The 14162-nt window shown below is 43.1% G+C and overlaps 1 protein-coding gene across 3 annotated transcripts in view; it reads left to right on the top strand.

The window, feature by feature from the left end:
• Positions 1-14162, top strand: part of PKHD1L1 (PKHD1 like 1) — a 195482-nt gene that overhangs the window by 175090 nt on the left and 6230 nt on the right. For all 3 annotated transcript variants that reach the window (XM_066578545.1, XM_066578543.1, XM_066578544.1), the window contains 5 exons: positions 2486-2615; positions 3625-3975; positions 6298-6449; positions 9443-9592; positions 9929-10085. In XM_066578545.1, coding sequence (XP_066434642.1) covers positions 2486-2615; positions 3625-3975; positions 6298-6449; positions 9443-9592; positions 9929-10085 — 940 coding nt within the window. The remainder of the gene's footprint in view (positions 1-2485; positions 2616-3624; positions 3976-6297; positions 6450-9442; positions 9593-9928; positions 10086-14162) is intronic.

The raw sequence follows: 14162 nt of genomic DNA, 5'->3' as shown, positions 1-14162 counted from the left end.
GGGGCCTAAAACGCCTTCAAGCAAAATTTATGTTCTGAAAGACACTGACAGCTCCTTTCATTTTGGCTCCCGTTTTGCATCCAGACATAAGATTAGGGCCACAATGGGTATGTTTCTGAACACGGGAGAAATGCGGGTATCCATTTTGGTGTGTAAATCCTCATTTTCATGGGCTCTATAGGAAAAAAATATGTCTTTAAAATAACATATTTGCAAAAATATGAAATTTTATTTTTTGTCCCCTAAATTGAACTAATTCCTGAAAAGAACTGGTGGGGTCAAAATACTCATGACACCCCTTAGTGGATACATTAAGGGGTGTAGTTTTTAAAATGGGGTCATTTGTGGGTGTATCTATTATTCTGACACTTATGAGCCTCTGCAAACTTGGCTTGGTGCAGGAAAACAAAGTGCTCCTCAAAATGCTGAAAAGTAATGTTAAATTTGTACGTCCTCTAAATGGTTAAAAAAAACACAAACGTTTTTCAAGTGTGCATTCAGAATAAAGCAAACAGATGGAAATATATATGTTATCAAAAATTTGTACAGTATGTTTGGACATATTTGAGATATTACGGTTGAAAATGTGAAAAAATGACAATTTTTTCAAAATTTTTCCAATATTGGTACTTTTAATAAATATACACAAATTATATCGGTCTCTTTTTACAATCTAAATGAAGTACAACATGTGGCGAAAAAACAATGTCAGAATCAGTGGGATATGTAAAGCCTTTACGGAGTTATGCCACGTTGAACGACGCATGTCAGATTTCCAAAATTTGGCTCCGTCACTAAGGCGCAAACAGGCTTCGTCACTAAGGGGTTAAATATGAGCCATACAGAAGTTATTCACTTACCTGCTCCGTTGCTAGCGTCCCCGTCTCCATGGTGCCGTCTAATTTTCAGCGTCTAATCGCCCGATTAGACGCGCTTGCGCAGTCCGGTCTTCTCCCTTCTGAATGGGGCCGCTCGTGCCAGAGAGCTGCTCCTCGTAGCTCCGCCCCGTCACGTGTGCCGATTCCAGCCAATCAGGAGGCTGGAATCGGCAATGGACCGCACAGAAGACCTGCGGTCCACCGAGGGTGAAGATCCCGGCGGCCATCTTCGCAAGGTAAGTAAGAAGTCACCGGAGCGTGGGGATTCGGGTAAGTACTATCAGTTTGTTTTTTTTAAAACCCCTGCATCGGGTTTGTCTCGCGCCGAATGGGGGGGCTATTGAAAAAAAAAAAAAACGTTTCGGCGCGGGACAACCCCTTTAAGTAGTTTTCCATGTCAATGGAAATCTAATCAATAGAAAGACTGATTAATAGGCAGCTCCTAGATGGAGAATCTGTACAAGGGACCCTTTATATGACATTCATGTTGAAAGGCGGTTTAACCCCTTGAGTGGCACGCCCGGAAAAGTTCCGTGACGAGCTCCACTGCTCATAGCAACATAGCCCGGAAGATTTCCGGGCTATGTATCACTATGGGAGCTGCAGAGCACAATGCCACAAGCTGTGGCAGTGTGCTCTGCCTGCACAGACCCACACAGAGCAGTGCAAGGGCTTTGAAAAACCAGCAGAAGATATTGCCGACATGTCGGCAATGTCCTGCTTTGTTTACAGGTTGCCATAGAGACCATCGGCTTGTCAGAAGCAAGCAGATGGTCTCTGTGGCAGGGAGAGCTGGTTGTTAGCTGTCAGAGGACAGCTAGGTACTAGCTCTTACAGCAGAGATCAGAGAAAACCTCCGATCTCTGCTGTGTTAACCCTTTACATGCTGCAGTCTATGTGACTGCAGCATGTAAAGGGCTGTCACTGCAGCATGTAAAGGGCTGTCACCATCGGACCCCCGGAATGTGATCAGGGGTCCTGATGGGTCCCTGTGGAAGTCCCCTAAAGGGACAAAAAAAAATAAAAAATTTAAAAAAAATAAAAAAAAAAAAAGTAAAAAAATTATTAAAAAAATTAAAAAAACACTTGTCTCCCTTTACTTTGTAAAAAATCAAAAATAAAATCACACATGTGGTATCCGTGTGCGTCGTAATGACCCAGAGAAGGAAGTTAATACATTATTTAACCCCTTAATGACATGGCCCCTTTTTTCTTTTTTCCCCCATTTCTTTTTTTCCTCCCCCCTGTTTAAAAAATCACAACTTGTCCCGCAAAAAACAAGCCCTTATATGTCCATGTCAATGGAAAAATGAAAAAGTTATGGCTCTTGAGACGCAACTGCAAAACTAGTTGAAATTCAATGATTAGACCATTTTAAAAAACCTGCCCTGGTGGGCACGACAGGGTGGTAGGAAACCTGCCACTCAAGGGGTTAAGACTTCATACACATGACCATATTATACTTCTCTGGGCCAATACTGTACTGGTTGTCTGCTCACGATTTTATATGGTGCCATGCATAATACACGGAGTGCTTATACCATTTTTGGCTTGGTTTCGTTCCGTAGCATGCCACCACTGACCTCATTCCATTTCTGTTATTGTAGTCTGTCCTTGTGGGAATCTACTTCTCAAATCCTCAGCGATTGGATGTGTATGTTGATAATACCTATGTGAGCCCTACAAATGTACAGTGGAAAGGATCAGACTGCACCCTGAAGGAACCTACTTATCAGGGTAAGTTAATGCATCCCTACAGGAATCATTGAAGTATTTTGTTATCATCCATTACGTCACCTGATTGGGGCCTGTTACGGGTGCATTTACCGCTACCTGTTTTTTTTTAGATCTGTGAAATTTTTAATAACTTCTGATAAAGAATGTTTTTGTGGACTTCCATTTATTGCTGGCCGTTTTGGTATTTTCTGCTCGTGTATTGCACCCGGCTGTGGTGTATCCGCGCACCGGAGGTTCCTGAGGCAGCTGGAGCAATGTTCATTGCAAAAGCTGCATTTATTTTCACTCAATCGTGCACTCGCCTTCACTCAGGTTGTAAAATTGGTATAAGGCCCCTTCAGACACGAATATGCGTGTTTGTGGAATTTTATTATACTTTTTGCACCCGCTAGGCATGTTCATTGCACACAGCAAAAAAAATATGCACCGATTGAAATGGCTAATTAGTCTAATGGCTTCTAAATGTGTTCTTTTTTTCCTACGCAGTGTTTCACGCATCTCCTGGTGTATTTTGTGTGCATTTGCGCATCCCATTGACTTCTATGGGGATTTTGGGTGTGCAAATACAGAGGAATAATAATAAATAATCATTATTTGTGTAGCGCCAACTTATTGCACAGAGCAGGAATATAGAATATGTTGTATTTTGTTTGCATGACTGAAATGCGCAAGAAAATACGCACATGTGAATGAACCCAATGAAATCAAAGGGTTCTATGCTCTGTGTATTGTGCATGCGCAAATATGACCGTGTGAAGGGGACCTAAATCATCCCCTAAGGCCAGATTCACAGGGATGTATTTGCGCACGCAATACACAGAGAATGATCACTATTATAATTCATGGTCCAATATATCCGGAACTATGATAAACATTCCTGGCCACTCCAGCTAATTCCACAAGTTTATTCTCATGTTAACCCTGTTGTTGCCAGTTCCGTATAGACACATTACTTCTTTCATACGAATACATTAGTTGATGATGTAAATGCCATCCCTTCTTCTGATAGGACAGTACATGCCTCGACTCAGCTCCGCAGTTCTGGGAGAAAACTACTTTGACAACGACTATGGCATGCTGTACGTCCTGGTCAGAGGATCTATTCCGGTTGAAATCCACACATCTCCACAGATTGTTGTTGGATTCCATCTGCCGGCAATGACCGTGGATCAGTTTTATGGGGACAATCTCGTCAGGAACCTTGCCCTTTTCTTGAACATCCCAGCAAGCAAAATTCGTATTACTAAGATAATTCCGGAAGGTTCCAGACGCAGAAAGAGATCCGCAGAAGGAATAATTGTATGGGTAGAAATTTCCAATCCACCATCCCAACAAATGAACTCTTCTACTAACTCCACAGGTAAGTTGGAGACCATTGGCATAATATCAGTCTATGTGAACCATTCGTTAATCCGCTACATGCTTAGAACATGCAGTAATAATTTGTACTGTCTTGTAATTGGTGTATTATGCATAACATTTTCTCTGTCCTTTACACATAAATACTCTTATTGAGGTCCTGAAATCTTGGGGTTTACAATTGTGCCAATTTGTAGATCTGCAGCAATTAGAAGGGGTTATTCAAGGAGGTGATAATATCCTTACCATGACCTTGCAGTGTCTGAACCTCCACTTCCGGCCTGGTTTCATCATTGGGTCACATGGCACAGATTCAGTAAAGGTACATTTACACACAATGATAACCGCTCAAAAGCCATCTTTTGAATGATCATCATTGTGTGTAAATATGTGCCCATTATGCACTTTTCGTCCATCGCTGAGTTCAGCTCAGCTTAAAATCCATCATCCCTGATAAGATGAACCGCACGTTGAGTTCTCCGTGGGCAGCGCTGATAACATTCTTTCAGCAGCTGTCTCGCTGGAGAACAATAAAGATGTATTTAGAGAACAGACCACCCGCTGTTCTCTAAATACATGCAAATAAAGCTAGTTAGTTACTAAAGGGCTGATTAGCCCATTAGTAGCTAATGCAAAATGATCGCTCAAAACTGTCAGTTTCTGACGAATTTTGAGCAATCATCTGTGTGTGTAAATGGACCTTTAGTGCTCATTACGTCACTGCAGAGGGTTGGCTGCTATGCTCATTTTAATAACTAAGTCAGTTTGTAACAGAGAAGTTGAGTTCTCCGTGGGCAGCGCTGATAACATTCTTTCAGCAGCTGTCTCGCTGGAGAACAATAAAGATGTATTTAGAGAACAGACCACCCGCTGTTCTCTAAATACATGCAAATGAAGCTAGTTAGTTACTAAAGGGCTGATTAGCCCATTAGTAGCTAATGCAAAATGATCGCTCAAAACTGTCAGTTTCTGACGAATTTTGAGCAATCATCTGTGTGTGTGTAAATGGACCTTTAGTGCTCATTACGTCACTGCAGAGGGTTGGCTGCTATGCTCATTTTAATAACTAAGTCAGTTTGTAACAGAGAAGGGGGCTGGCTTAATTATTATGATGAGCAGAACAGCCAGTCCCCTGCAATGGTGACAGACTCAGAGAGATGGTCCCTACCATGTAGCCCGATGTTGAAACCAGGCTAGAAGTGGAGTTTCTAACCCCACAGGTCCAGTTAAAGATTTTGCCTTCCTCGACAACGCCTTTAAAATCAGAGTTAGCATTACTTTTTAAAGGAAGGCAGCATTGAGAAGTTCGAGGGGTTGTCTCAAGAAGATAGCTGATTCCATATGCCATATTCCTCTTGATCCCTTCCATTCTAACTTGACAGATGGCTGCAGGTGGGTTAAGCAAAGGGGCAAGGTCTACAATTCTTCATCTACTTCTGCAGAAAGAGCAATGGGGGAGAGCTCCTGCTGCAGCTAGTTGCCTTACAGGGACAGCTACCATCGAACAGATGTGACAGTTGTTCTGTGTAAACACAGCCAACAAGGGGCCTTTTACACGAGCCGATAAATCGTTTCAATTTCCACATCCAGCGGGAATCTGAACGTTTACAGTTTAGTTTAAATGCATGCCCCGACTGGGCGACATACAAGAATTTCTTCACTTCAGTTTTTTTTATGAATACATACACTGAACGACAAACGAGAATGATGGATCTGCTCATGTAAACAGGCAGTCATTCATTTATGACGAATATTGCTGGGATGACTTGGGCAGAAAATAATGGGCAATGCTTGCAGCAGAGTCGCAGAAAAGTAGGACATGCTGTGATTTTTCAATCTCTATTGGTTTGAGAGGAAAATCGCTCATGTGTATAAACCCATTGAAATCAATGAGTTCTTTTCCTTTGCAAGTTCTGTCCATCTCCTCTTGGAGTTTACTTGGTGTATTGCAGCATATTGTGTTTTTAAAGGGGTCATATTATGAGTATAGAATTTTTCCAGCAGATAGAAAGATAGCTCATACTCATCCCTATTTGGAGTGTCCCCCATTACCCTGACACCGACTTTCAGGTAGATCGCCGGGCAGAAGCACATGACCGCTGCGGCCAATCAGAATCCTCAGTGTCACCATGTGCGCTCTTGGTATCAGCTCTAATATCCTGGGTGCCATGATGCTAGTAGTTTGCGGACGTGATGCTGCGGTCTCTGATTGGCTTCTGCCTGGCCATCTACCCAGAAGCTGGCGCTGGGGGCAGTATAATCTATTTTGTATCTGTGTACTCGTGATAATTATTTTTTGGTAATTAGTCTTTTTCATATTTAGATGGCCTCACGTACACAGATTTCCAGACTATGGTTAAAAAGCTGGCATCTGCCACAATTATTGGAAGTCTCAGCAATCATTTGAACTTCACTGTGTCCTCATACTCCATTTCTACACCAGTTCCATCTCCTAGTGATCCTGCCTGGAGTCAGGTAAATATGATCTGATACCGGGGGATAAAGGTGCTCTGTATAATATTACATGCGTATTAGGAAATTGCTATAAACACAACTCCTTAATTTACAGCCCTGAGAATAAGGGATGAGATTAAAAAAAAGCAAGACAGAGAATGGGTGAGATCCGGAGCCAAGAGACAATTGTGGAGGAGTGGTGAATAAGGACGCTTTTACACAAAATGATTATCTTCCGTTTATTACTGGATCGTGCAAAACTGAAGAATAATTATAATTATTCAATGTAAACATTGCCAGCGGCTGAACGATGAATGATAAATGTTGGCTTATCTTTGTCATTCAGTTTCTATAGGCATAAAAATCAAATTATGAGCGGCCCATGTGAACAGGCAGGTGTTCATCTATGAATGACTGCCTGTTTATTGTGAATGTAGACTGGCGACCAGAATTGATCTTCACCCGCTATGCCAATATTCACTGGACAATTATTCCTTCTGTGTGATAGCACAAGAGCAATAATTGGTGAGATGTTTGTTAGACACTTAAGTGCCCAATAACTATCCCATCTAAAAGGTCCCAAAGACAGAATACAATGATAGGTGCTGCTGGGCTAGTACCGCTGGTGGACCAAAGGTTGTGTCAGAGTCATCCTATTGAGCCAGAAGGAATAAAATGCTAGGACTTTGGCGCAACCTCAGGCATGTAATATTTTCAAAAGGAATGTACTGTGAAATCAGAACAAGAAGTAGCTTTATTCAAAACCAACACGTGAAACCAGCATGAAACGCATTTCGGGACTAAGACTTCTTCATCAGACAGCTGGACAGAATTTTTTGTTAATGAATCAGTTTCACACAGTCCCAAAATGTAAGAGGCTTATGACCATTAGTGGCCAGCGGTACGCACATGAGGCTGTCCAGATTGATCAAGTTTTTATTACCAAAAAGTTTGCCCAGTGTCTGATGAAGAGGCTTTAGCCTCAAAACGCGTTACATTCTGATTTCACATGTTGGTTTTGACTAAAGATACTTCCTTTTGAAAACGTTGCATGTCTGATAGGTCATGCCAAGCTCCTAGCATTGTCTTCCTTCTGGCTCTAATTTACAGCCATAGCAGTTTTACAATGTACTGTTGAACATTCAGCCGAAAAATAGAGCTCTGGTAATTTGCTTTTAGTGTATGTGGTTGTATATGTGTATGTACACGCTTTGTAAAAAAAAAAAAAAACTTCCAGCCCCTAGATGGAGTTGTTATTCTGTTGCAAAACTTGGCATGCAGTGACATCTCAGGCAGATATGCAAATGATTAGAGTTATAGTGTGATTAGATAAACGGTCTTGCCACCTGAGGCCCTAAAAGTGGTTATATCCTTGGCCTATAAAAAGACTCTCGAAAGCTCCTTGTGTGTAGTGACCATTTTTCCGCTTGTGTAGAGCTTGTTGACCACTAGACGCCCCTATGAAGCAGAGAAGAGATTTCATCCAGTTACCAGAGTTTGAGAGGGGGCGTATCATGGGAATGTGAAAAGTGAAATGGTCGTATTAATGAATTGCCTGCCACCTGAGCCATTCTGACCAGACTGTTCAGAGGTGTTGGGTCCAATGGAGTGAGGGCATGCACACAAGGCGACCGGGCTCAAAACACCCTCGGCTGACCGCCAATAGAGCGGATCGTCTGATTATCCGACAAGCACGAGCAGCTCCAACAGTTTCATTGTCTGCTATCCAGAGACAGGTAGTGCCATAGTTACAGGCCCCTGTGTCCATTGGAATCATTTCCAGTGACTTGGCTGATGGACATTTGGTCTCATGGTGTCCATTACATATACTTTGACACCCACCGTCACGTCCATTTGCAGTGGTGTCATGAACAATGAAACTGGACTGCTACGGAGTTGAACTGGGTTGTCTTCAGCAATGAATGAAGGTTTAATTTGGTCACTGATGATGGTCATGTTCATCTCTGGAACCCTAGGGGTCAGCGCCTCAATCCTGATTTGCTGTGGAGCGGCACACTGCCCCACTGCTGGTGTGATGGTCTGGGGGCCATCGCATATGACAGTCTGTTACCCCTACTAGTGGTACAAGGGACAATGACAACTCGGTGATATGTTCAGGACATCCTTCAGCCACATGTGTTCCTCTAACGTCAGCTGCCAAGTGGCAGCAGGATAATGCTCGGACACATACAAAAAAATGTCACAAGAGCCTCACAACATTGTCACACTTCCGTAGCCTGCCTAATCACCAGATTTATCACCAATAGAACATGTATGGGATACCAACCTTCGACAGCCTATCAGTCTGCATGATCTGAAGCCTCAAATGTGTACCCATGTGCTAAAGGATACCATACAGAACCTGTATGCCTCCATGCCCGCCAGTATCACATCTTGTATCCAAGCTACAGGTGGTACAACAGGTTACTAGAGCCTCAATGCCCACCCATATTCCATCTTGTATCCAAGCTAGAGGCGGTACAACAGGGTCCTAGAGCCTCTGTGCCTGTCCGTAGCACATCTTATATCCAAGCTAGAGGCAGTACAACAGGTTACTAGAGCTTCCATACCCACCTGTATCCCATCTTGTATCCAAGCTACAGGTGGTACAACAGGTTACTAGAGCCTCAATGCCCACCCATATTCCATCTTGTATCCAAGCTAGAGGTGGTACAACAGGGTTCTAGAGCCTCCGTGCCTGTCCGTAGCACATCTTATATCCAAGCTAGAGGCAGTACAACAGGGTACTGGAGCCTCCATGCCCACCCATATCACATCTTGTATTCAAGCTAGAGGCGGTACAGCAGGGTACTAGATCTTCCATACAAGGGTTCTGTTTTCTGCGATAAATGATCCCTTTGTTCTAATATTGTACTCACTTACTTAAATCAACGTTACAATCACACAGAGAAAGTTTCATTTTATTCATACAACTTCTTCTAGTAGAGGGATTGTTTTTGGACAATGAGTGTAAATATACAGCATAGTGACATAGGTGATGTGATGTCTTCTAGGTGACTGCTCAGTCTGTTAACAGAACTCCGTTATCTCCTGGAAGTTATTTGGCTGCTGTATCTACACTCAGAGTCATCCAAGAACCTGTGGCTGGACATCCTGGTGAAAGGCTTTCCCAGCAGCCATCTGTAATGGCTTTAGATGCCAACGTAAGTACAGTGCATGGATTAAAGATTATGATGAATCAAAACTGTCAGCCAAGAGCTATTTTACCTGAAGCTAGACCCTTCTAGAAGCAACTCAAGTGTCTTTTAAGTCAGCATACATGATCCTTTTCCCTCATCATTGGCTGTGGGTAGGAGGTTGGGAGACCCCCCTCCCCCCCCCCCCCCCCCCCCCACACACACACAATCTGTGGACAGGTATAACACTGTTTCTGGAAGAAAGCAGCCATGCTTTTCTAATCCCCTACAACCTCTAGTGATTTAGTAGGGTACATTTTCTTTCTTGGTAATTTTAATGTATTCTGTCACTATCATTTCTAGGGGATCTGCGTCTCTGTTAGCACAAGTTCATTGACACTGACAGCAACCCTGAAAGATGCCAACAACACGATTGTCCGTAATGGATTAGGTGGAAACGTGACCATCTTATTCGACAGCTGTTGGGCTAACTACACGGACCTTGTTCTCCAGCTGCAAGGTAGAACCTAATTCCCATTATATGATATGCTGCTATTATATACGGTACAATTCTATTAACCCCTTAGTGAGAAAGCCTGTTTGCGCCTTAGTGACGGAGCCAAATTTTGGAAATCTGACATGCGTCGTTCAACGTAGCATAACTCCGTAAAGGCTTTACATATCCAAGTGATTCTGACATTGTTTTTTCAACACATGTTGTACTTCATTTTGGTTGTAAAAAGAGACCGATATAATTTGTGTATATTTATTAAAAGTACCAATATTGGAAAAATTTAGAAAAAATTGTCATTTTTTCAAATTTTCAACTGTAATATCTCAAATATGTCCAAACATACTGTACAAATTTTTGATAAGATATATATTTCCATCTGTTTACTTTATTCTAAATGCACACTTGAACAACTTTTGTGTTTTTTTTTAACCATTTATAGGACGTACAAATTTAACATTACTTTTCAGCATTTTGAGGAACACTTTGTTTTCCTGCACCAAGCCAATTTTGCAAAGGCTCATGAGTGTCAGAATGATAGATACCCCCCCAAATGACCCCATTTTAAAAACTACACCCCTTAATGTATTCACTGAGGGGTGTCATGAGTATTTTGACCCTACCAGTTTTTTTCAGGAATTAATTCAATTTAGAGGAGAAAAAATAAAATTTCATAGTTTTGCAAATATGTCATTTTAAAGACATATTTTTTTCCTATATTGCCCATGAAAATGAGGATTTACACCCCAAAATGGATACCCCCGTTTCTCCCGTGTTCAGAAACATACCCATTGTGGCCCTAATCTTATGTCTGGATGCACAACGGGACCCAAAATGAAAGGAGTAGTCGGTGTCTTTCAGAACATAAATTTTGCTTGAAGGCGTTTTAGACCCATAGCACTTTTGTAGAGCTCTTGAGCGGCCAAAACCAAAGAGAACCCCCACAAGTGACCCCATTTTGAAAACTAGACCCCTTAACGAATTTATCTAGGGGTGTACTGCCCATTTTTACCCCACAGTTTTTGAATGAATTCAAGCAAAGCAAAAGGAAAAAAAATGTGATTTTCGTTTTTCTGGCAATTCTGTCGTTTTAAAAACTGCTTTTTTGGTACAGCACACACATGAATGAAGCCTTGCACCCCAAAATGGATACCCCTGTTTGTCCCGTGTTCAGAGACATACCCATTGTGGCCCTAATCTTATGTGTGGATGCACAACGGGGCCCAAAATGAAAGGAGCAGTCAATGGCTTTCAGAACATAAATTTTCCTTGAAGGCGTTTTAGGCCCCATAGCACTTTTGTAGAGCTCTTGAGCGGCCAAAACCAAAGAGAACCCCCACAAGTGACCCCATTTTGAAAACTAGACCCCTTAACGAATTTATCTAGGGGTGTACTGCCCATTTTGACCCCACAGTTTTTGAATGAATTCAAGCAAAGCAGAAGGAAAAAAATGTGATTTTTGTTTTTTTGGCAACTTTGTTGTTTTAAAAACTGCTTTTTTGGTACAGCACACATATGAATGAAGACTTGCACCCCAAAATGGATACCCCTGTTTGTCCCGTGTTCAGAGACATACCCATTGTGGCCCTAATCTTTTGTCTGGATGCACAACGGGGCCCAAAATGAAAGAAGTAGTCGGTGGCTTTCAGAACAGAAATTTAGCATGAAGGTGATTTAGGCCCCATTGCCCACTTGTAGAGCCCTTGAGCGGCCAAAACGACAGAGAACCCCAACAAATGACCCCATTTTGAAAACTAGACCCCTTAACGAATTAATCTAGGGGTGTACTGCCCATTTTGACCCCACAGTTTTTGAATGAATCTAAGCAAAGCAGTAGGAAAAAAATTACAATTTTCATTTTTTTTGGCATTTGTATCAATTTAAAAACAGTTTTTTTGTACAGCACACATAGGAATGAAGACTTTCACCCCAAAATGGATACCCCTGTTTGTCCCGTGTTCAGAACCATACCCCTTGTGGCCCTAATCTACTTAAAGGACACATGGCTAGGCCTATAATGGAAGGAGCACTCGTTGGATTTCAGGGTACAACGGAATAAATTCCAGGCCCCATTGCCCACTTATAGAGCCATTGAGAGTCTATAATGATAAAGAACCCCCTCAAATGACCCCATTTTAAAAACTAGACCCCTTAATGAATTCATCTAGGGGTGTACTGCATATTTTGACCCCACAGTTTTTGAATAAATCTAAGCAAAGCAGAAGGAAAAAAATTACGTTTTTCATTTTTTTGGCAATTTTGGCAATTTAAAAACAGTTTTTTTGTACAGTTTACATAGGAATGAAGACCTTCACCCCAAAATGGATGCCCCTGTGTGTCCCGTGTTCAAAAACATACCCATTGTGGCCCTAATCTACTTATAGGACACATGGTTAGGCCTGTAATGCAGGGAACACCCGTTGGATTTCAGGGCAGAACTGAATAAATTCAATAAATTTGTACGGAATAAAAATTGACTCCCTAAAAATCCCCCGCACCTCCCCCCCACACTCCGCGCCCTTTTCGGCGTTCCCCAAATCTTAGATAAAAGTAATGTGAACTGTGTGGTATTTCCGAAGACAGGGGTAATTACGGAGGCTGGTTGGGATGGGTACATGGGGCAATAAAACCGTGCATCCCCCCTCCTCTCATGCTTTTTGGGGGTCATTTCTTGACCTCAGTGGTGGGTATAGGGTGTAAAAAGTGGCGCTCTGTGAGTCTCCGTAAGCTTGATGAGGTGCGGCGGTCTCGCACAGAAGACGCTCAACAAGCTGCTCCTGGAACTGCATGAAGGCGAGCGTTCCCGGGGCTTCTTGTAAATTGCGTATTACAGGTAGCGGTCTGAATAACGCCGGGCTCACACGGCCGTAGGTGGAATCCGCTTGCGGAGGCCCGCAGTGGATCCCAGCGGTGAGCCCGGCTGTGTCCCTGCGTACGGCCGCCTATTGTACTGTGCATAACTGCCTACTCACACGGGCGGTCATTCGCAGTACTTTTTTTAAATTTGTATTTCCCGCACCGTCGCTTAGCGATGACCCGGTTACCCGCAGCCCGTATACAATGTAGTTGCGTATGGGCTGCGGGTATATCCATGACCACGGAGCACAATGGGCTCTATGTTGCGGATATCCGCGGTAAAATAGAACCTGCTGCGTTTTCTTTTCTGCGAGTGGATTACGCAATTCCGACCTGCTAATGTGAGCGGAATTGTGTAATCCAATGCGATTGATCTGCATAATACCGCGGATCAGACGCATGCGGAATCTGTAATTCCTATCCGGTCATGTGAGACCGGCCTAAGGTAGATCGCTACCTTTTTATCACGTGACCGGGGACCGCTCAACGAGGCCACCCGTCACTGCTCCAGGCTCTCGGCGACCGTTGGTCGCTGGGAGCAAGGAGATTTTAAATTTCCTGTGCTCCCTGACTCCTGCGCATGTGTTCGCTGTTTTGCCGGCGGTCGCATTTGCAGAATCCGGGTAAGTTCACGGAGGAATATCGCGTTGGGGTGCAAATACGGAGGCCTCCGGTAAAAAGTTTCATCTCCTCTCACCGATTGCATCGGTGAGGGGAGATGAAGCTTCACCTTTTTTTTTACTTTTACGTGATCGCCATTATCCATTGGATAACGGCGAACACGTGACGAGGAACCGCTCACCGCGGCCCCCATGAAATCTCCAGGCTCTCGGCTAAGTTTTGTAGCCAGGAGCAGGGAGATTTTAAATTATCCTGGCAATCCACGGCTTTTGCGCATGCGTCCGCCATTCTGGCGACGGGCGCGTGCGCAGAAGCTGGGGTAAGGTCCTCGGATAAATCCGCGGGCCTTAGGTACGTCATTTCATCCTCCCTCACGGATATGATCCGTGGGGGGAGATGAAACGCAAGCTTTTTAAACTTTTTAAAAACTTTTTAAAAACTTTTTTTTTTACTTTTACCCTTTTTTTTTCACTTTTTACACTTTTTTTTTTACTTTACATGATCACTGTCATCCATTGGATAACAGTGATCATGTCCCCGGTATAATCTCTCTGTTCCTGGCTACACATGGCAGCCAAGAGCAGAGGGATTTTAAATTTCCCGGGGCTC

The sequence above is a fragment of the Eleutherodactylus coqui genome, chromosome 9 (assembly GCF_035609145.1).
Source record: "Eleutherodactylus coqui strain aEleCoq1 chromosome 9, aEleCoq1.hap1, whole genome shotgun sequence".
NCBI lineage: Eukaryota > Metazoa > Chordata > Amphibia > Anura > Eleutherodactylidae > Eleutherodactylus > Eleutherodactylus coqui.
Note: the sequence above shows the minus strand (reverse complement) of the source record. Positions and strands in the feature narration are given on the sequence as shown.